The sequence below is a fragment of the Gastrolobium bilobum genome, unplaced genomic scaffold (assembly GCF_033153095.1).
Source record: "Gastrolobium bilobum isolate Gb01-03AN ecotype WA unplaced genomic scaffold, APGP_CSIRO_Gbil_v1 utg32371, whole genome shotgun sequence".
In the NCBI taxonomy this organism is placed as follows: domain Eukaryota; kingdom Viridiplantae; phylum Streptophyta; class Magnoliopsida; order Fabales; family Fabaceae; genus Gastrolobium; species Gastrolobium bilobum.
The window spans coordinates 70,605-98,297 of NW_026898885.1; the positions used below are offsets into that span (position 1 = coordinate 70,605).

At 34.5% G+C, this 27,693-nt stretch overlaps 2 protein-coding genes across 2 annotated transcripts; one reads left to right on the forward strand and one right to left on the reverse strand.

The window, feature by feature from the left end:
- Positions 1-2,151: 2,151 nt before the first annotated feature.
- LOC133285050 (MDIS1-interacting receptor like kinase 2-like) lies at positions 2,152-5,506 on the forward strand. Its single transcript, XM_061482206.1, has 3 exons — positions 2,152-2,984; positions 3,057-5,038; positions 5,145-5,506. The coding sequence occupies exons 1-3, from the start codon at positions 2,152-2,154 to the stop codon at positions 5,504-5,506; spliced, it is 3,177 nt and encodes a 1,058-aa protein (XP_061338190.1).
- A 718-nt stretch (positions 5,507-6,224) lies between these two features.
- LOC133285034 (nucleobase-ascorbate transporter 1-like) lies at positions 6,225-16,552 on the reverse strand. Its single transcript, XM_061482182.1, has 14 exons — positions 16,428-16,552; positions 15,306-15,403; positions 15,049-15,225; positions 9,691-9,791; positions 9,525-9,600; positions 8,836-8,895; positions 8,555-8,742; positions 8,376-8,472; positions 8,098-8,184; positions 7,529-7,587; positions 7,289-7,380; positions 7,036-7,113; positions 6,790-6,950; positions 6,225-6,555 (listed from the first exon to the last, which is right to left on the reverse strand). The coding sequence occupies exons 1-14, from the start codon at positions 16,501-16,503 to the stop codon at positions 6,343-6,345; spliced, it is 1,563 nt and encodes a 520-aa protein (XP_061338166.1). The 5' UTR covers positions 16,504-16,552; the 3' UTR covers positions 6,225-6,342.
- Between the last annotated feature and the right edge of the window lie 11,141 nt (positions 16,553-27,693).

The following is a 27,693-nucleotide window of genomic DNA, read 5'->3' on the forward strand; positions in this document are numbered from 1 at the left end:
AATATGTTATTTAATATGATTATGTTATGTGAGATAATTTTAGTTATTTATAAATAAATCAACAATTTTCTTTTTGTCATTCTCTATTTTAATATTTTCTTATCTCTCATCTTTTGTCATTGTTAATTTGTTTATAAATAATTAAAATTATCTCACATAACCTCACGTTGAATTACACGTGGGAAGATTCATTCTCATAAATATTACACTTCATTTGCATTGTTTATGACAATAAACAAAAATGGATCCTTTTATATGACATAAAATCCTGTGATATAATTCCAAATATAAATAAATTAACAGTGGTTTTAATAACATTGGTTTTTACCATGTGATAGCTAACTCATTCCAAATTTATTTAACATTGCGAGTTGTTATTTGTCGTTATTACGAAACTCAATATTCACATTCCACATTATGACAATTCTCCAATTCATTTTAATTGTAACCGTAACGGCCTAATCACACCTCCTGCGCTTTCTATGAAAAAATTGCTGCACTCTTTTTTTTTTGAGGTTACAAGAAATTAAACACAACACCCAACACTATACACATTCCTAACACACACCCCACACCACTAGACTAACCCTAGTGTTTGATTAGTGCACTCTCTAACTTATCCACATTCAATATAAATCCCTACATAGCGAATTAATAATAAATTGTTATGTTGTTATTGTTATTTATATGTTGAGATTCATTTTCATTAATAAGAAATTTTCTTTGAGCTCTAATTAGAGGACCTGAGTATTTATGGGCCGGATGAAATTCCTCTAAAGATGGTTTACAACTCTTTCGTAAGTCTTCATGTTCTTACAAAATACAATGGGTAATACTTTTCTTATGTTACATAAGAAAAGTACTATCTCCTACTCAAACAATAAATAGGAGAGAGAAAAGAGTTGGAAGTGAGAGAGAACAATTCTCGTGGGACCTATTTGAAAAATGTGAGTGTAGGAGATAATACTTTTCTTGTGTAACATATGAAAAGTATTACCCAAATACAATTTGTATAATCGGATTTAAGTATCTTACGATACTTAATCCATTGTACTTTTGACTGGTTTTGCATCTAACTGCGACACGACTTGGACCAATAACTCTGGATTTGGATAGTTATTTTTTCATTTCTTTTCTTCTCCCTTCCCGTTAGGCGCATTAATAAGCTAGGAGAGGAACCAAAGGCAGTGATTGTTGGCATGTCTCAGATGATGACTCTTGTTGGTGTGGTGCAGAGAAAGCCAATGGAGATCCAAGGGAGCTGTTCTGGTGGGGGTGTAGGGCAGCGCCTCCCGGATCGTGGAGGCTTAGTACTGCTTAGGATTTATAATCATATTTATATTCTCTTATGTAAGCTAATCATATTTATATTCTTTTTGTAAAGTTGAGTGACTGACTTATAATGAATGTAGCTGAATAAAATATAATGCATATTGTTGGACGGAACTCACATTGAGTGAATCAAGTAAATTGTTGTCTCACTTTTCTTCCCTTCTCAATTCGCGATCGCGGTCGTGTGTGTGGGATTGAGTCAATTCCAATATTAGAAGCGGATTGGATTCGAGTTAGTCTGATGTTTGGCTAGAGGGTACTTGAGCCCTTAGATACCATTGAAGGGGAGCATATCAACAGTAAATTTCATATTTGAGAATAAGATTGTTGAATAATTCAAATCTGATAAATCTTACATTGATTAATAACAGGTTTAAATGAAGTGTGGGAGGACCACATAGCCTCTTAAAATTTTGAATTGAGATATAATGTTGGATCCTCGTTGTTCTGTGAGTTTGTCGCTCAACCCCCTAATTGGGCTCTCTCTGCCGTTGCCCAACAGTGCTGTTTCGTTTTGGAATAGAGAGAGTCCAACACGAATCAACGACCTTTGAAATGTCATTGTCGTGAAACATGTGATTATGATTCGTTTCGTATGTGTCGGAAATTAGCAATTTGGAACATGACTTATCGAATAACCGACAATGTTTCTATTAGCATGCTCTTATTCCGGCAATAAGTATTCAAGTAATGGACCCTACTTAAGCTGAGTTCTATAACAATGGTTCTACAGGATGAAGCAAGCAGAGAAACATTGATCCTTTGTGAGTATTTTCTCATAACATTTCATTACACCCTTACCCTATAGCTCAGACAAACATGGTGTCCCTTCTTTTATTTCGGTGGATTCTCATAATGCTTTTCTGTTCACTTTTAAGGCTTTCTTACTTTCAAGCTTCTGGCATTTGCACGTTTACTTCTATTCCCTTTGCTGCAACTACAACTACAGCTACAATTGGTTATGAAGACCAAAACAGCGAAGCAAGTGCTCTATTAAAGTGGAAAGCCAGCCTTGAAAACCAAAGCCAAGCTTCCTTGTCCTCTTGGACCACCATAACTGCCACTCCTTGCAACTGGGAAGGAATTGTTTGTGACGAATCCAAGTTTGTCACCACTATAAATGTTACAAATTCTGGACTTAAAGGTACTCTTCTTGGTCTCAACTTCTCATCCTTTCCCAAGTTGATGTGTCTGGATATAAGTCACAACTCGTTTCATGGAACTATTCCCCACCAAATTGGTAATTTGTCTAGAATTTCTCAACTGAAAATGGATCATAATCTCTTCTGTGGTATCATCCCCCTAGAAATAGGAGCACTGAGATATCTAAGTCATCTTGATATTGGAAGGTGTAAGCTCAATGGGTCAATCCCTATTTCCATAGTGAAGTTGGCCAACTTGTCATATCTAGATTTAGCTGGCAATCAACTTTCTGGCTGTATTCCTCAGGAGATTGGGGAATCACGTAACTTGAAGTATCTGTCTTTACGAGCAAATGGACTTTCTGGTTCCATTCCTCCAACAATTGGAATGTTGACAAATCTCGTTAAACTTGATTTGTCAACTAACTCTCTCTCTGGTGCAATTCCTTCAATGAGAAACTTGAGAAATTTAGAACAACTTGTACTCTTTAACAACCGTCTCTCTGGTCATATTCCTAAGGAGTTAGGAAGACTCTATTCTCTCACAACAATCAAATTGTTGAACAATCATTTGTCTGGGCCAATCCCATCTTCCATTGGAGACTTGGCCAATTTGAGTAAGCTTCAGCTCACTGGTAATAAACTTGATGGATCAATTCCTTCCGCACTTGGAAACTTGACAAAACTTATCCAATTGTCCTTGTCAGAAAACAAGCTTTCTGGATCAATTCCTGCTTCCTTAGGAAACTTGGTCAATCTAGAGCGGCTTAGCCTTTCAGAAAACAATCTTTCTGGACCTATTCCTTCTACCTTTGGAAATTTGACAAAACTCACCCACCTATTACTTCATATGAACAACCTTAACGGTTGTCTCCCGCCAACAATGAATAAGGTCACTAATTTGAAAAGCTTACAACTAAGTGCCAATGATTTCACTGGCCCTTTGCCACAACAGATTTGCCTTGGTGGGTCGCTGACAAATTTTTCTGCTGATAAGAATCATTTCACCGGTCCAGTTCCAATAAGCTTGAAGAATTGCTCCAGCCTTTTTAGGCTCAACCTTGCGAGAAACATGTTGACTGGAAATATATCCGATGATTTTGGTGTATATCCAAAGTTGAACTACATTGATCTGAGTGATAATCATTTTTATGGCAAACTTTCACCAAATTGGGCAAAGTGCCCTAGTCTCACAAGCCTTAAGATTTCCAACAACAATTTATCCGGTGGAATACCACCAGAACTCGGCCAGGCTCCCAAGTTAGAATTACTTAATCTGTCTTCAAATCATCTAACAGGGAAAATTCCAAAAGAACTATGTAACTTGACCTCATTGTTTCAACTCTCGTTAAGTAATAATGAGCTTTCAGGCAACATTCCCATAGAAATAGGATCTATGGTGAAACTTGAACTTTTGGAGTTGGCAGCAAATAATTTAAGTTGCCCAATCCCAAAAGAGCTCGGACAGTTGCTCATTTTATTGAATTTGAATTTGAGCAAGAATAAATTCGTGGAAAGCATTCCATCTGAACTTGGGCAACTGCAATCTCTTAAAAGTCTCGATCTCAGTGTGAATTCGTTGAATGGACAAATACCAGCTACGTTTGGAAAGTTGCAAAGATTGGAAACGTTGAACCTCTCACACAATAATCTCTCTGGAACAATTCCATCTGATTTTAAGGATATGTTCAGCTTGACATATGTTGACATATCTAACAACCAATTGGAGGGTCCAATTCCTAACAATCCAGCATTTTCCAAAGCTCCAATTGAAGCATTGGAAAATAATAAAGGCTTGTGTGGTAATGCCTCCGGCTTGGTGCCTTGCCGAGAGTTGCGTCACAACCTATTGGTACTATTCCTTATTCTGGGTGCTCTATTGGTAGTAGTGTTGGTGGTTGGAGTTTCATTATGTATTCATTGTCTAAGAGCAAGAAAAATCAAAATGCAGGCTGGAGAAGAACAAATTCAAGATCTTTTTTCCATATGGAATTATGATGGAAAATTAGTACATGAAAATATCATTGAAGCCACAGAGGAGTTTGATGACAAATATCTCATTGGAGAAGGAGGATCTGGAGCTGTTTACAAGGCTATCTTATCCACAGGACAGGTTGTTGCTGTGAAAAAACTTCATGCTGCAGCAGTAGATGGGGAAATGCTTGATTTTAAAGCTTTTGCAACTGAAGTTCGAGTCTTAACAGAAATCAGACATCGTAACATTGTGAAGTTGTATGGATTTTGTTCACATCCACGCTACTCTTTTTTGGTTTATGAGTTCCTGGAAGGGGGCAGCTTGGATAAAGTACTAAAAAATGATACACATGCAACAATGTTTGATTGGAATAGGAGGGTGAATGTTGTTAAAGGGATGGCAAATGCTCTATACCATATGCATCACGGTTGCTCCCCTCCTATAGTTCATCGTGACATATCAAGCAAGAATGTTCTTTTAGATTTGGAATATGAAGCTCGCATCTCTGACTTTGGAACAGCTAAGATTCTGAATCCTGATTCACGCAATTTATCCTCGTTTGCAGGAACCTATGGGTATGCTGCACCAGGTTAGACCCTTCTTCTTTCGGTTCTTGCGAAATGCTACACTTGTTTCAATGGTAAACTCTTCTACTTCATGCATGGATATTATTTTCATATTTTATTCTATTGCAGAGCTTGCTTATATTACGGCAGTGAATGAGAAATGTGATGTCTTTAGTTTTGGAGTGCTTTCTTTGGAAATAATCATGGGGAAGCATCCAGGAGATCTCATATCTTCATTGTTTTCATCCTCTGAAATGTCAGTAGCCTCTCATTTGCTATTGAAAGATGTGCTGGATCAACGACTTCCACATCCAATGAAGCCAGTTGTTAAGGAGGTGATCTTGATTGCAAAAATAGCATTTGCTTGCTTGAGTGAAAGTCCACATTCTCGCCCAACCATGGAAGAAGTGCATAACATGTTTGTGATGTCAAAACTACCTTTAATGGAGACATTCCGCATCATCACACTTGGACAACTTCTAAATTATTGAACTTGGTTTTCTTTTATGTTGTAAGCTTTTTCTTCTGTTTGCTGCTACTTTTGTGTCGTAAGCCTGTTTGGTTTTGTTGTCTTTATCAGGTGATCTTGGCCTCTAAAATGACCGAATAAAATAAAGCTGAATGGCTTGAGTGTTTTAGGAAAACTTGGAATCCCTCCATTTTCTTTTCTCTTTCTTAATGTGTACATTGTAAAATTGTGATGTGACTGTACTGTTATGTTTATTCTCTCCCTCAATTTACATTTAACACAACCATAGAATTTTTCTGGTTGATTATATCCAAACAGTACTACAGTGTTATTTAAAATGCTTCCCTGATTCCAATATATGAATTGAATGCAACTGTAGTACTGTTTGGATGAAATTCATTGTCTTTCATCTCTTTTTTATTCTCAACGGATGGAAGATACTATCTCATGCTTACCCCAAAAAATTATTAGACCAGAATTTAGTAGTCATGTCAGAACTTAATAAAGGAAAGGAAAAGGACTACATTTCGAATTTATTTCACCATCTATTGAATATACCACTAGCAAATTGGGTACTCGGAGAGAGCTATGTAATAAATTCACTGAATTCAATTGTTGTGACATGTACAGCTAGAAACATAACTCATTACGCATTGGTAAGTAGCAATTATTGCTTCTACAGAGCATGGGTCCAAATGGCTTCACAATCCCCTGTTGGACCAAGGTTTACATGTGGTCCACAAAAAATATTGGTTGATGGTGAAGGAAGAAATAGCATTTGTTAGTCATGACTCATGAATTCTAGAATGTGCAACTCCAAGAAAATCTGATCTACCCTGCTTCTCATCTTCATCAAGATCAAGTAGGTGGGAAGAATCTGTTGAGATTGAATGGCAAAGTATAGAATTCTTCGTTTCTATTATCTCCTCTAAACGTTCTAAACTTCACCCACCATGGCATCCCTCGATCTTTCTTGGACCTTTCTACCTCAAGAGTGTTGTCAAGCAACACCGCTACTATCAAACCCACTGTTGCTGGTGATGAGAATATGGTATTTAAGAATGCATTGAACTGCAAATATGAAAAATTGGCATTAAGAGCAAACTACTAGAAAGCAAAATGATGGTGAACTCATAGCTATGATGTTGATAAGTTTAAGAAGAGGCTACATATTTAGGCTGAACCAAAGTAAAATACAAGTCTAGAAAAATGAAAATGATAGCAAGAGATTGTTGATAAAGCACAAGTATTGTAAGGTCCCCAAGGTTTTGAGTAAGATAATATAGCTGACTGAGGAAAACTCACCCATCCAGCATTAGTATGAACAAGGCCATGTCGTGAAGGAGTCCAATATTGATTGAAAAGTTGAGGAACGGATATCCCAAGGAACAAAGTAAGTCCGGTGATAATAAGATTTCTCATAGAGTTCATGTTTGTGAACTGGAGAAATGATATTCCAACTGAAGCTGACGAACAAGAAAAAGTAGTTGTGAATACAGGAACAAGACTCAAGTATGGCAATGAAATCTCTCTTGAGATGCTACTACATACCCACAAGGCCAAAGAGAATGCAGTAAAGCGCAGCAAATATTGGGAAGGGTATAGACGCAAACACAGCTCCAAACTTTCCTGCAGATGGTGGAATAAAAAGAAAACAGAAAACCTCAGGAAAGTGGAACTGTCTTTCCTTTTTTCATTACCAATTGTCATCATAAAAATTAAAACAACTTTAATTAATTAGGTGTTCAGGAACTGGATTGCTTTTAGCGTAGTCTAGGCTCATGTTTGAATTGTCAACACCAACCTAAAGTAGAGAAGAATATCATAAAACCAGCAGAGATCTGAACGACTCTGCGACTTCCAACTCGGGTTAGTCCAAGGAGTCCCACATTTTCCCTAGAATAAACAGCCATGATGCTCATCAAGCTACTATTGAAAGATATGTCATATACAAGAAGACACTAGCAGTTTTTATCCCTGAAAAAAAATAAAAATAAAATTTGAAGCAACTTGCAGTTAAAACTCAATGAAGAGTAGGACTTACACAGAAACAGTGGAACCCGTTCCTGTGCCAAAAAGACCATCAAGCAATACTCCAATCCCCTGTACAAAATAAACAAGATCAGCTCAAGCTCTCAGTTACATCAACTTTTCAATAATATTATTATTACTATGCATATTGGATGAACAGGTAAAAGCTCGTCTAGTGTCTAGTCATAAGATTGAAAACTTTCAATTTAATGCACATGCATAACCTAAGGCTATGTGTGGATCAATGGAAAAGGATGGACTGAAGCAAAATGAAAATGAAATGACATTACTTGCTGTTGTTTGGATTGTTTAAAATAAGATGGAATAAAAAAGAACCTGATGGAATGTATTTCATTCCATCCAATATCTTTATTTTTCTTCATCCAATATCTTTCTTTATCCATAATAAAATAGTCATAAATCTTACCATTTCGTCTACTTCCTAAACAATGAAATGGAAACTTTGATAAAATATCCAAGGAATGGTATAGTAATTTTATTCCATTTCATGCCACTCTATTTCATTCCATCCATTTCCACTATATTTTGATAGTAATAACTGACTTGTGCCAAGTAACTAACCTGCCAACCAATGCCTCGACTCAACACATAAGCAGGAGGTGGAGTGGCAATCGCTAACCGAGACGCTGCCTTGTATGCAGCAGTTGACTGCAACAAGAAGTGCATGGTCAGCACATTGTTGAAAATTCCCCAAAATACTAAGAGAGACTATTTTGGTTATTGTAAATACTCTTTGAAATTAATACTCTGTTTCTTTATCATCAGAATTCCATTTACCTTGCCAAAATAATGGGAGCAGCTAAAAAATAAAAAACAAAATCAGGGATGAAAATAGATACCTCCACCATCGAGACAACAACTGCTGACATCATAGCAAATGAATGGCCTGCAGAAAACGTAGGTGGACCCCATTGGAGAGGGTATGGGAACATGAACCTATTACAATGAAACAAAACCTTAGAACTCGGCAGAACTTCGGAACATATCAGAAGAAATTAAAATAGATTCTTTGATGTACCATGGAGCAGTAGATATCAGATTTGCTCTGTCTGTACGACAATTATTTTGTGTTCTGACAGGTTTATGTCGGTAAGCTCCACTGGCAGTCAAGATAATAGAATAGATCCAAACAATTGGGACACAAATCAACACAGGAAAACGTTCAAAGATAGGGATATCTCTAAATGGTCTCACATGCTTTAGATACTGCAATTTATACCAAAATTAGTTTCTCTTAGTGAAAGAAATAATACTATATTGATGCACAACACGATATTCTAGTTGTACTAAAGAACTTACTTGTGACAACCCGATTACCAACAACAGCATTGGTATACCAATTTCTACACAGTTTCCCAACTGAAAAAGAATATAATAAAGACAATTGTTTAAACTTATGAAGGTAGTGCGGGAAGTATGGTATCCATCAAGCTATATTGAGCATGGTAAATTAAAGGATTTGGCTAAAATAGAAAATGCCATCAATGTCTGCATGTAAATAGAGCATTCTGCCACTATCAAACAATTCGGAAATATAGTGAAATAAAGGATTTTGCTAAAGAAAATGCTACCAATGACTGCATGCAAGTTAAGTATTATGCCACTATAAAATAATTCAGAAAAATAGCTGAGCATGGTGAATTAAAGGATTTTGCTAAAGAAAATGCCATCGATGTCTGTGAAAATTAAGCATTATGCCACTATCAAATAATTCAGAAAGACAGAAACTAGACAAAGCCCTTTGATGCATAGAAATTAAAAGCAAGGATCAAAATTCAGCATTGAAAATTAAAGTCACTTAAATAGGTGACAACCTTAGATATTGGACTCAAAATATGTTCCTGAAATAGTGTTGTTTATCATCATCATTGAGAATAAGCTTTCTTTTAGATGATGATATGGTAGTCACATAAATTACTATCATTAGGAGACTACTTTGTAAATTTTTTTACTACAAAGTACATGATAGAGATTTGAGCCACACCTACCACAGGAAATCCGCGTTGAAATAATCCTAATCCAACCAATCCAACTACAGGAGCCATACCAAGAGGACTGAAAAATCTGGAGGGAAGATCCATAAAAAGCAATGCTAGAATTTTTTTTCTTTGAATCATTTTCAATTCACAAACATGTCACATGCAACTAGTATACCTTGAAAATAGTCCCCAGACTTGGCTGTAACCCAGGATTATCTGAATACTCGAGGCTACAATTAGAGCTCCTTGTATTGCTCGCATTGTTTGTATAAATCTCTGCAAACAATCACATGGCAATATCTCTTTCAATACCCTAACAAATAAGAAATTAATTTAAGCATATTCTTTTAAAAAAAATTGTATAACTATGCTGATCCACCAAATTACTTTAGTTTGCCAGTGTCATCTAATTCAAAATCAAGCCCAGTATTCAGTGGGAGTTTAATTTTAAATCATGAATGATAGTAAATACTCGGTTTAGTCCCTATCGTTTCATCAAGTTTTTAATCAAGTCCCTGCAGTTGAAAAGTTTTTAACCAAGTCCTTATAATTCTAAAATTTGCAACTAAGTCCCTAGAGGCTAACACGTTTAACTTCCGTTCAGTAATGTAGATGCGGCATCCCACTCAAGGGAAGGATGTCTAATGATGTGGCAATTACTTATGATTGTATGTTCATTTCATCAGCCATATCACACATAAAAAGCCAATGTGCAATGCATATTATTTTCTTTCTCAATTTTTCCCTAGCACATAAATTTGACCCCATTTGCCAATTTTCATCCATCAACCTTCCTTTCTATTATTCATCTCTCTCAATATCTATATTTTATAGAATTGAGGACTATTAGAGTAGCATTAATTTGTTAGGATCCTGATTGTAACTATCACGGTTTGTTACCTTGTATATTAAAATAGATTAGCTTGATTTATGCTTTCTGTTCCTTAGTTTTAGCTGATTTCCTGATGTAAATAGATTAGCTTGATTTATGCTTTCTGTTCCTTAAATTTAGCTGATTTCCTGATGTAAATAGATTAGCTTGATTTATGCTTTCTGTTCCTTAAGTTTAGCTGATTTCCTGATGTAACCAATTGTAAATCTTGGTCTATATAATAGACCCAATTTTATATATCATTTAGCTGCGAATGACAGCAACTTCTGTTATGGTATCAAGAGCTTGACGATCAACAAGCCTTCATTTTTTTTTTTCATCATGACTTCCGCACCTAAAACCTTCAAGGTTTCTGATTCTAAGTCACCCTTTTACCTGCACCCATCCGACAATCCTGAGGATTCTAAATCTGTTACTACTGAGGATGACAACAATCGTATTTATCAGTTCCTTATGGGTCTGGATCACACTACTTATGGTAGTCTTATTACCCAAATCCTCAATACCACTCCACTCCCAAGTATCAATCGGGTGTTCTCTATGGTAGCTCAAGAGGAAACGCACAAGGCATTGGTCCGATCTCAGGATTCTCCTTCTGATGCAATGGGATATGCAACGCCTGGTACTGTCTCCAAAGAACTAGGAGATTCTTCCAAACCTAAAGTCACATGCACTTACTGTGGCAAACCTTATCATGACATAACAAGATGTTATCAGCTGATTGGTTACCCAGATCGCCCCACTCCTGGACGCAGCCCTCCTCCTGGACGAAGCCGTGGTCGTGGTCGTTCATCCACTGCACGATCTCACCCACTATCTGCTCGGGCTGCTCATACTTCTCTGCCTTCGGTTCCTTCTGCGCCGTCATCAGCATCCATCTCCATGGCAGATTTTACACCAGAAGTTCTACAACATCTCATGTCCTTGGCTGTCTCTTCTGCCCCTCCAGTTGATAAACTTACGGGTAAGATTTTACACCCATCTTGGATCATCGACAGTGGTGCATCCCAACACATGACGGGCACACTCTCCTATCTATCCAATGTGCATTCTATTTCTCCTTGTTCTGTGGGACTGCCGAATGGAGTTCATGATATTGCTACGCAATGTGGCAGCATTACTTTGGGCTCTTCTCTTCATCTCTCCAATGTTCTTTATGTCCCTTCGTTGGCTTGTAATTTGATTTCTGTATCTCAGCTTCTGCGCCAGTCTTGCTTGGCATTGTTTGTTAATTCTGTTTGTTTGATACAGGACCTAAAGCAGAAGAGGACGATTGGAACGGGTGTTGAACGAGAAGGGGTGTATATATTGTGTGCATCATCAGCTTCTGCTCATGTTGCCAGTACGTCAGATTCTGCAGCACTATGGCATCGTCGTCTAGGACATCCATCTTCCCGTTATTTATCTTTGTTACCTTTTATTTCCAATGCAAATAATTTGGCTCCTTGTGACGTTTGTTGTAAAGCCAAACAACCACGAAGTCCTTTTCCTATTAATAATAAACGTTGTTTACATCCTTTTGATTTACTTCACTGTGATATATGGGGGCCATATCATATGGCATCTACAACTGGTGCCCGCTATTTTTTAACTGTAGTCGATGATTTTAGTAGACATGTTTGGATTTTTTTGATGCGCAATAAAACTGAAACTTCCACATGTTTACTTCGGTTTCTCCACTTGGTTCGCACCCAATATGATGCATCTGTTAAGCGAATTCAGAGTGATAATGGGACTGAATTTTTGTCATCTGTAGTCCAAGAGGCTCTCTCATCCTACGGTATTCATCATCAATTATCATGCACTTACACCCCACAGCAAAATGGACGCGTTGAACGTCGTCATCGTCACATCCTCAACGTGGCTCGTGCTTTGCGTTTTGATGGTCACTTACCTATATCTCTTTGGGGAGAATGCATCTTGACCGCTGCTCACCTCATCAACAGGACACCGACTCCACTCCTTGGTGGTCAGTGTCCCTATGAAGTTTTGCATGGCACTCCACCAAAGTATGATCACTTACGGGTCTTTGGGAGTTTATGTTACACTACTGTTTTACCCAAACCACATGACAAGTTCGCTCCTCGCTCCCGTAAGTGTGTGTTTGTTGGCTACCCTTTCAACAAAAAAGGATGGAAGGTCATGGATATCTCCACTCATGAAATATTTGTTTCTCGTGATGTTTTATTTCATGAAACTATTTTTCCATTGGCTGCAACTTCATCTGCACCTTCTGTCCATGTACCGTCACCACAAGCTGTCTTCACCGATTATGATGTGGCACCTGTTACTGCTATTGATACTCCCACAGCGGAGCTTGATGACAGGGGGAGTTCGTCCTCCCCAGTTCCGGGTTCTATTACTTCATCCACGGATGTCCCTGGTTCACCGGTTCCGTTGACAGAACCCAACACTGCATCTGTGGCAGATATTCGTGAACAGCGTGCCAGACGTCCCCCATCTCATTTAAAGGATTATGTATGCAACACAATGACTACACCCTTTCCTCGTCTCTCCACTTCTCCAATCGACTCAGGTATTCAATATTCCATTGATCATTATGTTTCTAATGCATTATTTTCTTCGCACCATCAGATTTTTCTTGCCGCCGTGGATAGTAACCTGGAACCCAAATCATTTAAAGAGGCTATGCAATATCCTCATTGGCAGAAAGCCATGCAAGCCGAAATTGATGCATTGGAAGCCAATCATACTTGGCAAATTCAACCTCTCCCTTCTGGTAAGAAAGCTATTCCATGTAAGTGGGTGTACCGCATCAAGTACAATTCTGATGGAACCATTGAACGCTATAAAGCGCGTCTGGTTATTGCTGGGAACAATCAGATCGAAGGAGAAGATTACACTGAGACTTTTGCACCGGTGGCTAAAATGACAAGTGTGCGTACATTTTTATCTGTAGCTGTAGCTCGAAAATGGAGCATTTTTCAGCTGGATGTTCAAAATGCCTTTCTCCATGGCGATTTGGATGAAGAAGTCTTTATGCGTTTTCCTCCCGGTTTCTCCCAAACCAAGTCTGGTCACGCCTGTAAGCTTCAACGTTCACTTTATGGTCTCAAGCAATCCCCACGAAATTGGTTTGCTAAGCTTCGTAGTTCTCTCCTCAGTTTCGGCTTTGTTCAGTCTCGTGCTGATTATACGTTGTTCACTTACTCGACTGGTTCCCATTATGTTGCTATACTTGTCTATGTAGATGATATTTTGTTGGCAGGTAGTGATCCTTCTCTCTGTGACCGTGTCAAAGCTCATTTACAAACCTGGTTTAAAATCAAAGATCTTGGTCCCCTCAAGTATTTTCTTGGTATTGAATTTGCTCGAAGCAAGACCGGTTTGTTTCTTACTCAACGCAAATTTGCTTTGGATATTCTTAAGGAATGTGGACTTCAAAGTTGTAAACCGGTTGCTTATCCTATGGATCCCAATCACAAGCTTGCTCTTGCTGAAGGACCTCCGTTTGATGATCCTAAACGTTATAGACGTATTGTTGGCCGTCTTGTATATCTCACGATTACACAACCAGAACTTAGTTATGCAGTTCACACACTTTCTCAGTTTTTGCAGCATCCTATGCAGATACATTACGATGCGGCTATTCGTGTTCTTCGGTACATTAAGTCCAATCCTGGCCAAGGACTCCTTCTTCGATCTGACAGTGATCTTCTTCTTCGTGCCTATTGTGATTCGGATTGGGCTAGTTGTCCCTTGACTCGAAAATCAGTCACTGGTTATTTTGTTACTCTTGGACATTCTCCTATTTCTTGGAAAACCAAGAAGCAAAACACAATATCCCGCTCCTCTGCTGAAGCTGAATACCGTGCCATGGCAGCTGCGACTTCTGAGCTTATTTGGTTAAAGTCTTTTCTCAGCTCTCTTGATATTCCTCATGCAGCCCCTATGCAACTGTTTTGTGACAGTCAGTCTGCTATTCATATTGCTTCTAATCCAGTGTTCCATGAGCGTACCAAGCATATCGAGTTAGATTGCCATTTTGTTCGGGACTATCTTCTCAGCAAGACTATTTCTACTCAACATATCCCCACTAGTTCTCAACCCGCAGACATTATGACCAAAGCACTTGGATCCAAACAATTCGATTTTTTGACTTCCAAGTTGGGCATCTCCTCCCTCCATGCTCCACCTTGAGGGGGAGTATTAGAGTAGCATTAATTTGTTAGGATCCTGATTGTAACTATCACGGTTTGTTACCTTGTATATTAAAATAGATTAGCTTGATTTATGCTTTCTGTTCCTTAGTTTTAGCTGATTTCCTGATGTAAATAGATTAGCTTGATTTATGCTTTCTGTTCCTTAAATTTAGCTGATTTCCTGATGTAAATAGATTAGCTTGATTTATGCTTTCTGTTCCTTAAGTTTAGCTGATTTCCTGATGTAACCAATTGTAAATCTTGGTCTATATAATAGACCCAATTTTATATATCATTTAGCTGCGAATGACAGCAACTTCTGTTAAGGACTCTCATTTTTGTCACTTTTTATAAAATTATCCCTTTCACAATAGATTTGGTATTTTTTTCATTTGACATTCTCCACTGCATACCACGAAGGGAATTAGTCTCATTCAAGTGAAAGAGAGAAAGAGAGAGATGGAAGAAAGAAACGTACTTCATGAGGGTCACTAATTCGTTGCAATGAGGAGTCAGTGATAATATAAGCAATTGGAAATACATACGCAAATGAACCTCCAACTACTGCAGGCAATCTGGTTCCAAAAAGCGCTTGTAGAAGTGTGTTAATTCCAGCTACAAACAGCAGAGTCTGTATAACACGTGCCTTGTCACCCTGCTTGTATGAGCAACCAAATCACTAACAAATAAATGTGTGTACAAAAAATAAAAATAAAAAACTGAAATTCAATTTACATCACTTCCTCCCATAGCTGGAACGATCAATGAAGGAATCATCACACTTGTTCCCAACATCAATATGTAATTTTGAAATGCTAGTAGGATAAGTTCAGCTGCAAGACAAGGCCTTCACAATGAGCCAACAAGAAAGAGAATGTAAAGGAAACTTCAGAATTGCACTCCTACTCTACGTATAGAAAATGAGAGCACAAAATCACACCATTGATTACACAATGCAAGAACCCCATACCAAATATGTGTTCTAAAATTAACAGGTCAAATAACTTTTAAAAATGATGGTTTATTCATAAATTAATATGTGGGACCACTTACTTTAACGTAATTAGCGGCTAATTTTTTTCATTCACCCACACGGGAAGTATCAGGATAAAAAGGTGACTACCATTAAATGTCATGATTGCAAGCCTTCTTTGCAATAGTTATCACTTATCACTGTTTCATAGTGAGCTAAAAGACAAGTTGAAATGATAACAAAATATAGAAAAGTTCAAGATGTCGATTTAAAAATCAGAATTTATAATACATATTATTATACTTCAAATTTAAAAATCAACCCAACGACCAAACAGAGCCGAAGATAAAGGAAAAAAGGCTGAAAAACAGTAACAGGAAAGTTACGAGTCCCCCACTCTATCTCAATAACATAAAAATCTCAACTTTAAATCCATATCACTGGAACCGAAGTAATATAGCCTAATCTCAAACTTCTGGGGCATTGCATTCAGAATTAACAAACCATAGAGAAAAGAAAAGAGCTTTCTATCATTTTTTCAATCCATTTGGGTTTATAATTATAAAATGAAGTCACTCGCGGTTGTAGAAGTTCCAAAACATTGTCACGGTCCTTCAAAACTGGCAAGCTTCTTCTTCCTCCGTTTTTAACCCCTAATGACTATAGGCTCAAAACCAAATATTTAACGAGCACCCCCTTTTTTTGTTGTCAGAAACCGATAGAAGATCACGAAAAGAAATAGGAAAACTGAAGAATGACAAGTGAGATAAGCAGATTGAAAAGTACAGAGAAACACAAACTCATTTGGTATATGTGTAGGTCATGATAGGCGAGAAACACAAATGAGAGAGAGAGAGAGAGAGAGAGAGAGAGAGAGAGCATACCCCAGGGAGGATTAGAGTCTAAACAGTACTCAAGGTCCTGAAGCTGTTCCATAGGTAGATGGGTAATGTCTGCCATGGTTGTAGCTTCTGACAATAGAGTTTTAGAAAGCAAACAAGAATAAAACAAAGAGGTATAGAAAGGGAGAAAAAAAAAAAGAGGAAAGAGGAGGAAGAAGAAGAATTCAGAACAAAGTAAAGTGCAGATATAAAGTGAACAAAAGCAGGAATATTTAAAAGAACACAAGAGAAAGAAATGTCTCTGTAAGTTCTTCCATCGATAAGCTTGTTATTTTTTGGTTTTTGAATCAGTACGTAGTTTACAAAACTACCCTTTTAATCTCAATGGGTAAGCATTATGGGCCCACAAATTCCCAAGTGTACGAGATATTCTTATGAAGTTGAAGTGTCCTTCTTGTGGGAAACCAGCAAAAGCACTGTGTGTCACTTTGGTCTCTCAAGGGACTAATGAGATTGTACGGCTTCCATGTAGATGAATAATGTTGGCCCAAATGGTACATTTTGCAAGTCTCTTGTCTCTTGTGATGTTATTGGGAGGGCATTGCACTGGGTAACTTCAGAAAATATTTTGTTAGTGTAAAAAGTATTTTTTGGAAAATAAATAAATAAGGTTTATGGCCCACTTATGGGGTTTTTCTCAATCATTTTCTGATTTGTAAACATGTCCTTTGTGCTGTCCTACTACTCCTAGTCAATGCAAAATTTGCTAGGGAAGGTGAACGATGCACTGCTGGACATGCATGCTTACCCTTTTATCTTATAACTGAGTACAGTTTACATGTATAATAACAGTTTTAAGTGTCTTACAGCTATGTTTATGATTATGTCTAATAGTATTTATTGATTGATTAGTTACTCTTGACGTAAGCAAGTAACAAAGAACTGTACCAAAACGGGTAACAAACGAAAAGTTCTCCTCGTGTTAAAATTTTAATGGTAACTTTAAATTAAATTAAATCTTTTATCTTTTTCTTTCTTTATAAATATTAATTATTAAAGAGATATAATATAAAAATTATCGATAAGTTTTCACTTATGAACTTAAGCTTTTCAATTGTTACAAAAATATAAATTTATTAATATAATTTCACCAAACAATTTAAGTTTGAAAGTTCATAAATAATTTTTATATTATATTTCTCTAACATAAATAAATTTTGATAAAAACTCACATTTCTTATTTATCAAGAAAGATATAGATTGGAGGTTAACCTAAAAAAAAAAAGATGCCAATGGTGATTCACATTTACAAATGAGTTGAAAATATCAACTAATTTTATGTAATGACTAGTTAGCAATTCAAATAATAAAAATAAAAAATAAATTTGAATATTAAATAAGAGTTCAAAAACCAAGAGTTACAATTTTCTTTATTAAATAAAGTCATCTAAACTGATATAGTCCAGAAAAAATAAAACCACTCAACACAAAAATAAAAATATTTGGATATTAACTGTGCACTTAACATAATGAAACAAGAAGATTGATCGGGTTCAAAATAGATCCGATTGATTGTCCAACTTATTAAATGAATGGATTCATTTCTGTACAAGGGAAAAAGGAATTACCATAAAGCAATAACAACAATTCATCGAATTCAAAGAGACGGAGAGGTAAGAAACTGCGTATTCATGGTTAATTTCTACCAACTCGAGGCATTACTCGACGAACTTGACTGCCTTAGTGCACTACTACAAGAACTGATCATTGAATCCTGGGATGCAGTTGAGTGTTTTCGTGGAGGTTGGGAGTTGAGGTCACTACCAAATAGCTCTCAGCACCTCACAAACTTGCATACATTACGTATTTGGTATTGCCCTAACCTCGAGAAGTGGTGCAAAAGGGGAACATCTTGTCCCACGGGCTTCTGCCCTCTTTTGAGGAATAAATCTTTGGTACTATTGCTGTACTAAGATTTAGTGCATCTCATCAATGAGAACATTACACATCATAAGAGAGAGAAAAAAAATTTGACAGAAAAAATAAAATTTTAACTGACATGTAATATTTTCATTGCTGTACTAAAATTAGTCTTTTTTCTCGCACTTATATATATACAAGTGATTTAATTTAGAGTTTTTTTTTTTTTTAGAATTGCTTTAATTTAGAGTTTAAATTGACTATGCTTCATCATGTAAATACTCAGTCTTAACTAAAATTATAATAGACTGTTATCAAAAAAAAAAAAATTATAATAGAGATGATTTTTTAAAATAAAAAATATTTAAATCTATTAAAATTTAAGATTGTGCTTGATAAAAAAAATTAAGGAAAAAACACTCTATACAATAAATGATGAGATCTATTGATCTCATGTTGCATGAGATAATTATCTCATGCAACAGAGACAAGGTAGTGGAGTCCACTGTTAGTAAAAAACAATAAAAAATAAAAAATAACGTGAATTCCACTACTTTATCTCTGTATGAGATAATTATTTCATTAGTAGAGTAAAATTTCTTGCCCTTTAAAGTTAAGATTAATGTTGCTACATAATCGCCAAACTTTTATTGTATTCACGGCTGACCAATCAAAGCCATCAATCACTGTGATCAAATCAGACGTGAGACGACAAGTACTAATGATAAATGGCAAAGATGAAGAAAAACAAGTACACGGTAAAAATACATGTGGGAAGCGAAGAAGGAGCCAGAGCCGATGGTATTCCCGTTAAAAAAGGGGAAATTCAGAGGTTCTTTAGAGATACATAAACTCTAAAATACAATCACTCAGAAACTCTTGTGGATTATTTGACTACTGTGTCATGTCTCCTTAATTCCTCTGAATATTTGGAATTTGGATCTCTGGAGTCATAGTGACCATTTGCAACCACCAGTAGCACTCATATCATATGCCTCTCTTACAACCAAAAGTGGCTGGAAAATTGGACCAAATCTGAATAACTCAGATAATAAAATATGGGCTGAGCTAGCCAAATAATGTAAGCCCGAATAAAATTTGGACCAGCAAAATGCATTCTGCAGTTCTTATATAGCAGTGCTTTGTTGCATTCATAACAAAGGACATGGGCAACTTTCTTAGATTGGGTCGGCTGGGCTAGCATTTTATTATTTTGTTCAGTAAGGGTGATGCATGCATGCATCCATGCTCCTGGCCTTCTTCCTACCTTCCTCAATCCTCACTAAATTAACAATATATTACTCACTGCCTCTTCAAAAAACTTCACACCAAGCCACCGCTAAAAGGTTTAGCATTAAATGAAAAGTTAAAATTTTAATTTTTTTCTTAAAGTACTTAAATATTTAATATTTTATTTTTTATTTCTGAATTAATGAAAGATATCCTCTGGCAAGTGAAGTGTTAAATATTTTTCATTAGTATATTTTAAAAATAATTAAATATATTTAATAATTAATAAATATTTGCCAAATAGTTTGAGTGTTCTACTCTTTAAGAAAGAACCCTTAACAGTGACACCACCGTGGAGGTGAAGTCAGATAGAAGCAGGCCCCAAACATCTTATTTTAAGTTGAGTTGGCTCATTTTTACTAGTCCATGAAATTAGGCCCGGTTCGTTTGCAACACACTATTTTGAATAAAAAATGTAGTCAGATCAAGCTTCTTTAGAATGGCGATGCAGGGGTTTCGTTTACACACCTATCATTAAGATATGAATTTAAAATGTATAAATTCAAATATCGAATTTCAAACATGATGTTTTCGTTTTGCCAAAGATCTCGTTTTGGACCACATGTACATGTGATGATCAGGTTTGTATTGGCCTACATACACATGTTGAGTTACACCTTCAAAATCTTGCTACTGTATGCACCGACTGCTATATATCTCACAAAACTGTTCATTAAGTTGTGTCTACCCACAATTATTTTTGAGATATACCAACTCATTTTAAGGCAGTGTCTTATACTTGTGGACCAATTCAGAATGAAGTTCCTCACCGTCACTTTATAAATACGAATTAACAATGAACCCTAATTTGATCAATTTGCATTCTATGGTTAATAACCAAAGAATCCCTACCTATATTTCGGATTTCTAAAAGCTAAACTACACTTGATTCTGAAATTACGTATATTAGGCTTTGAGTCTCTGCTCTACATAGGTGAGGAACTAAAACTTCATTCTGAATTGGTCCACACGTACGTGAGACAATGTATTTTTATTTTTTTTTGGAATATGTGAGACAATGTATTTAATTCTTAACGTGTTGGTGTGTGTATCTCAAAAAATAATTGCGGGACACACACACTTAAACATGAACTGTTTTGTGAGATATAAAACAGTCGGTGCGTGAGTACCATATCACTCTTCTAAGTTCTTGCTCAACATGAATGTTAGGCCAACACAATTCAAACCTAATCTTAACATGTATTTGTGGTCCAGAACGATCTGTTTTCCAAAATGGAAAAAACTTAACGTTTGAGATTCAAATTTTTAATTACAGATTTTAAGTTCACTTTTTAATATTTATATAAAAAAAGAAGGAGGTGAAATTTATAGAAGGTGTAGACTAATCATCCTTATAGGGTTGATGAGCATATTTCCCCATCCTTATAGGGTTAATGGGGAAAAAATATGAAAAGCAGAAATGTATATGCAAATGAATTATTATATGGTTGACGTACTTGTCAGTCAAGTATTTAGTACAAATGCTACAGATCAATTTATTAAAAACTTGTGTTCATTATGTGGTTAATTACATATATTTAGAATTATTCTATTTTGTGGTGAGTGACGTATATTAATTTGTTATTTAAAGTCTGGACTCATGCTAAACTAGTAAGTTAATTAATTCGTTCAGTGAAAATCTCCATATCAACACGTACGCCATTTTATAATAGTTGTTAACTTGTTATCAGAACAGCTGTTACTTACTAACTTTACTAGATCATAGGATAATTAGGTAAAGATTTCTGCCAAGGTGAAAGCTCCCTTACAAGATAGGGAGTTTGGTAGAGGAGAAAAAAAAATTTATCCGAAAATTTCGATTTTCAAAAATATGATTTTTACATTCAATTTATGATAATATCTAAAAATTTAAAAATTTAAAAAAAAATTAGTTTCCTAAATATCCGAGAAAAAACCATGTAATTTATGGTTACGTATTTTGTATGTTACTTGCGTTATTGAATACATCAGTCTATCATTCATGGAAGTGGTTTTATCGCTTAATGAAGATTTGAAGTCCTTTTCCATTACACTAGATGTTTAATTTTCTTTCTTTTTTCTCTGTTGCTTTTGGTCATAAGTATTGAATGTTTGTCATATGTAGAAAATATTTTTCGTACCCATAATTAGTCTAAGGGTATATTGTTATCCTAGAGAAAAGAGACTAATGGCCACTGTTGTTTAGTTTTTTTTTTTTTTTTAAATGTATTTTCATATTTTCGCATCCATCACTTCACTCTATTTTAAAACTTTTAATTTGAAAATAATCCCAAAATTTAATCACAAACAACAATAATTTTAAAGGTAATATATTTAATTTTAGATGAAAAAATATGCACTTGTAATTTTCAAATACACAATATTAGTACTTTTATTATCAAAGCCATCAATTATTATAGCTTATAAAATTTAAATGAAATTTAATCCCATGCTTTAACTAGAATTTTTAAAAATAATCTTATGTTAAAATTTAGTTACATAGAATTAAAATGTTGATGAGCTTTAGGCTTTTTCACCCTTTTGCCTCTCATTAATTATTTAATAACTATTTTGCCCCTTATTCAGAACTATCTACCAATCGGCCCCTCTTTAATCGATTAAGCCAAAAATTTAATCGATTAAATGGTCAAAATAGACAAAAATCGTTGACTTGAAGATTTAGGCGATTAAATCTCCCTATTTAATCGACTAAATCTCTCATGCACAAGGTTGTTCTTCTGATAAAGAGGAAGATTTAATCGATTAAGTTGAAGATTTAATCGATTAAATCTTCATTTAACCATTTAATCGATTAAATATTCAATTTAATCGATTAAAGAGGGGCAGATTGGTAGATAGTTTGCAATAAGGAAAAAAATGGTTATTAAATAATTAATGAGGGGTAAAAGGGTGAAAAAGCCCATATTTCCACCCAAAAGCAGATAAGCGCTTGCTCAAAAACAATTAATGAGTTGGGTAAAATTTTAATAACTTTTTATCAGTTTATGGGTATTATTTTTTTTTAGGAGATAAATTTATCTCCTATATATACATAAATATATGTGGGGTCTATGTGGATTCATATAAGGAAAAAAGAAAAAAAAATATGAATCCAACACACTATTATATATGAGGAGGGTTCTTTTGACTCCAGAGTAAGACTCTTACTCTCCATCTCAGCTGTTGATGAATGAAAATCAACGGTTTTCATTTATAGTGTAATTAATAATTAATTAATTAATATAACTTCCTAAACTATAACCGTTGGATGAACGAAAATCAACGATTAGGATGAAGAGTAAGACTTACAAGTCTTACTCTGAAGTCAAATGATCTCTCCCCATTATATATATATATATATATATATATATATATATATATGAAGTAATTTTATCTTTTATAATATAAGAAATAGAGAAAAATATTTGTTCTTTTAAATGACACAACTTATGTCATTTTACTCTCACAAAGAGGTGGGACCCACATCTTTATATTTTTTTGTCCACTCTCTCCTTCTTTATCTGTCTCTTTCTCTCACTTAGAATGACATAACTTTACATCCTTTAAAATGATATATATCTTTTTCTAAGAAATATTATACCCTTAAGTTATTTGTATTAATGTAACCTGTTTTCAGTAACTAGAGAGCGGGGATTAGGAATAAATATTAAAAAAAAAAAGTGATGATTAATGTCAACTGATCAACAGACTGGTATGGTATCTGGTGAAAAACATGTTTATGAGGAAACTGAATTTAATTTACGTTTTCTAAACCTTCTTGTGCTCGATTAAAAATGTATCGTTTTCTAAATTCCGGTATCTCCACGGGTTCGACTCTTTGAGCCGTCTATGAGACTAATCCAGAGTTCGGATGCGAGTCCAAAGATTACGGTACTTATGTAAGAATCTTCTTCTGACATTCAATTATTATTGTTTGCTGATCTATATAAGTTGTTAGGAGATTTCATTTTTTGAATTGCAATAATTAAAAAAAAAATTACGTTATTTTTTTGTTTTGTGGTTTAGGCTTTTGTTGATAAAAAAAAAAAAAACAAACTAATTTTTGGAGGTTACATCAATATATGTGATGTGAATGTGATGTTTAATGGACTGATGCTAACCAGTAACCAGACATTCGGAGGAACAAGGACAGCAACGTTAGTTTTAGAATTAGAAATTGCACCATGGAATATATATTTTGTCGGTGTGAATCAAGAAGCAAAACAAACTACTGTAAATAATATATGTAATTTTCACTTCATCATAAATTTCAAGTCGAAGATTTAGGAATAGAAAAAGGCCCATGTAACTCTCCTGTAATTGCAAAATTTTAGATTTCCCTATTGACACAAAAATATGATAGGGTCCACCATATTTTTTTTAAAAAAAAGAACAGAAAATGCTGATAAGTTTATGGCATGAAAAAATCATTTTTACAGTAACAGTAGAAATAATTTTCTTATAAAAAAAATGATCATGAGAAAGTCATGTTGAAACACTGCTTAAAATGAATTAATCAAACAATTAATGAATTTGTGAATATTTTCAAAAAAAATATATGTAATAATAATAGTAATAGTTTATTTTTGTTATTATTATTATTATTATTATGAGATAAGTAAGAATTAAGATAGCCATTATTAATCCATCTTTTAAGAGGTAATAGAATAATGGTGCCTCAGCACAGAAACATTCCTCCAGTAAAATTCCTACGAAAAGGTTGAAAAATTCAGTTAACTATCGATTTATTGAATATAGTTGATTAATTCGATTTAAGTTAGGTAGAATTATATAAACATTAAACAGTAAAATTCTTCCTACCAAATTTTAATATAACCGTATTTCGAAATACTGGAACTGAAAATTATTGGTTAAGTTGATCATCTTTTAAAGTAGCATTAAGTCAATACGGTTCAAAATTTGAGCAGTTTATGACTATTTAAATGATACTTTTGGGTTAAAATGTAGGCAAGGAGGGCTAATGCCGTTGACTTTTAGGGAGATGATCAATTAAGCTCTCGAAGTGCCATTATTATGTTGCCTTTTTATTAATTCGAGACTAATTATTATGTTTGTAGTGCATGTTACACCTAATCTTGAGTTGATTGGAGCAATTAAGAATCATCATGAGATTCTTGTTTGTTACCAGGTATTTCTTCTTTCCTTTTGGATTATGCGGGAAGATACACTTATGTTGTGAATTAAGTTAAATTCATAAAAATTTGAAATCAATTGATACCATCTCAAGAATTTGTTTTATAGAAATTTATTGACGAGTTCCTTTAAGCTATATATTTTTTTAAGAAAATAAAAAATAATTCTAAATACAAATATTAATTATGATATTATTAAAAAACATTTAATACTTTCTTTTAATAAGAAAGATTCTTTAGGGTTAGAAAAGAAATACTTGTGCGATAAGTGTTGGTGGGAGATTAGTTTCACATTACCTCCAATTTATTACATCATTTGTTTTAGTAAGGAGCTAGCTCTATGCTGGCATTCCAAAGAAAAGATGACCAGAGATGAATGAACGTAAAGAGGCACGTGAAGTATATATTATGACATATACCCATTATTATTTGTACTATTATAATTACCGTGGCACGTGTCTAGGTTTAAAAATCAACCGGTTGCGTCAAATCAAGTCTAATTTAGGCTTGACTTGATTTTAATTTTTTTTTTTTTCAAAGTTCAACTCAGTTCAAGATCTTTAATTGCTGAAAGCAGGGAAACAATATTATTGAGCATTTCTGACTGAATGAGTTATGTTCAAAATTATAACACAACACGATATTATTCTCAGTTAACAAATAATTAGTCAAACTCACTGAGATAATTATAGAGCTGTTTGGTTTATTTTTTTGCTTTTTGCTTTTAATAATATTTTCACTAATTATTACAAATTTATCACCTTTTTTGTTATTCATTTTTTCAATATTTTGTGAATATAGTAAAAATATTTTTGTTGAGCCTATTTGATTTTCATATTTACTATATTCATTTTTATAAAAAAAAAAACAGAAAATGATTTAGAAAACATGTTTTGTGGTTGTTTCTATTTTTCTTTTTTAAGAAATGGAGCTCATGTTTCCCGACATTCTGAAAATAAGAAAAACTTGTTCACAACATTTTCGTTGTTAAAAAAAAAAAAAAAAAAGTGGTGTCGCTTTTTAAAATCTCAAAGAAATTTCTGCTTTCATTTCACTCGTCTCCATCGTCCAACAATCCGACCTATTCCCAAGTCTCAATGGCCATTTTGCTCTTTGTTGTCTTTTATTTTTTCCTCATCAAACCTGGAAACAAGTGGATCATCACACCATGGTCCATCATGTGGTTGCATATGCATTTGGTGTCGCAAGAGATATATAGCTTAGTTTCTTTGGTGACGAAGGCCTATTTGTGAAGGAAAAAGAAAAAGAAAAAAATAGAAATACTATTTTTTGAAAATGAAAATAGTAAATAAGAAATGCTTATTGAAACAAAATACAACATTTTATTTTCAGAATTTTCTTCCCAAACTATACAAACAAAAAACATGGGGAGTCCAAATACACTATTTTCCTCATTTTGTAGAACGTCTTGTGAACATTCATATCAAGCAAATTATTTTTTTTTCTCTCTAATTAGTTATTGATTTAAAGGAATTTTTTTACTTTCTTTAATTTCTTTATCCAATGCTCAAATTTTTTCAATCATCATTAAGGATAGTGAGATATTTACAGATTTCAAAGCAATCATCTATGAATTAAAATAACTTATGGAATTTTACAAAACTAAAAGTTTCAAACGCTTGCATTTTTATATTTTAATTTTATTTTTAGTATCAATAAAATAACATCTTATCAATTAAACCAATGTTGTTTAAAATAATTTCTTTTATACTCCACTTGTATTAAATAATGTCCTTTTGACTTTACCCAAAAAAATGTCCATTTGATACTTGCTAATTATTAATTAAATAGAAATAAAGTAACTAATTTTTTTTAACGAGGCTTTTTTTTATTAAACTATAGTGGCGGGCTAGGGGTTTTGTTGATGATACGTTTCTAATCTATAGTTTTTGTAATAGGATTGGATGTAATTATAATCGTAATCAATATTTGATGAAATAATGGAACAGCCATCTGCGCCTATCTCCAGAGAAATAGACAATAGTCATTCACTCGCTTGGTAGGCACAAATTTCCTAAAAGAATACCATTCTTATTCTAAAGTTTATTTAACAAGTTTGTATGTAGTTCGTTTTCAAAAACTCAGTTCAACTGAATGAAAAAGGACCTTATTCTCACATTTGAAGGGTATATATCTCGATTGCAGCTTCCGTGGAAATGAAATAAACGCATCATTGAAAATGATCGAAGTTTATTGATTTGAACTATTTCATCCAAGAATCCTTCTTGAATCAGAAAAGTTTGAAATGTCGTCAAAATTGAGCTATATGTGATATGCATGAAGCAGAATATAATAAGATGTATATGAATAGATGGTTCGAAAAGAAAATCGTTAATGCGTTAGCGAGTACTCCTACACACACAAAAACAAAGGAGATTTCTAGTGACGGCAATAATTTCAACAATATCACTATATAGTCAAAGTTATACGATATTTTGTCCCTCTCCTTAGTTGTGGTATAGTATTATAATCTTGCCGACGAAATAAACGTACGGAAAAAGAATGGACAAGTTCTAGTAATCAAATTCATGTAAACATAACAAAAACGGGGGTTATCATTACAATATTATTAGCGATCCCTTGCTCTTTTTTGATCTATAAACACAAGGAAGAGCTAGAGACCAATAATGATGGAATAACACATGGTAGGGTAATAAACTTGCGTCATATGCCTACACTACACACAACTCAGACTCTGTTCCTTCAAATAATTTTCAAACTTCTAGTTTTTGCTTGGACCAAGGCCTGCCAAACACAATCTCTTAATAGCAGGCAAATCGCTTTTGATGCAAGAAAGTGACCAACTTTACCCCATAAAAGAGCAATTTTTTGCTCAGCCTAAAATTTGTTCATAATGACATATATTAACTATTTACAAAGACAAGAAATAGACACCCCCGCCTGTATGCACTATACAGCGTTTGTGGAAACTCCTAGACTCCAAT

What these genes read in the sequence shown, in the direction of transcription:
- LOC133285034 (XM_061482182.1), bottom strand. Translation starts at nt 16,503, where the DNA reads ATGGCAGACATTACCCATCTACCTATGGAACAGCTTCAGGACCTTGAG. An exon ending in CTGATATCTACTGCTCCATG is followed by an intron (nt 8,473 to 8,554) that starts GTACATCAAAGA and finishes TCATTGTAATAG; the next exon opens with GTTCATGTTCCCATACCCTC. An exon ending in GTCGAGGCATTGGTTGGCAG is followed by an intron (nt 7,588 to 8,097) that starts GTTAGTTACTTG and finishes TATTTTGTACAG; the next exon opens with GGGATTGGAGTATTGCTTGA.
- LOC133285050 (XM_061482206.1), top strand. Translation starts at nt 2,152, where the DNA reads ATGGTGTCCCTTCTTTTATTTCGGTGGATTCTCATAATGCTTTTCTGT. An exon ending in AACAACCGTCTCTCTGGTCA is followed by an intron (nt 2,985 to 3,056) that starts TATTCCTAAGGA and finishes TTTGTCTGGGCC; the next exon opens with AATCCCATCTTCCATTGGAG. An exon ending in CTATGGGTATGCTGCACCAG is followed by an intron (nt 5,039 to 5,144) that starts GTTAGACCCTTC and finishes ATTCTATTGCAG; the next exon opens with AGCTTGCTTATATTACGGCA.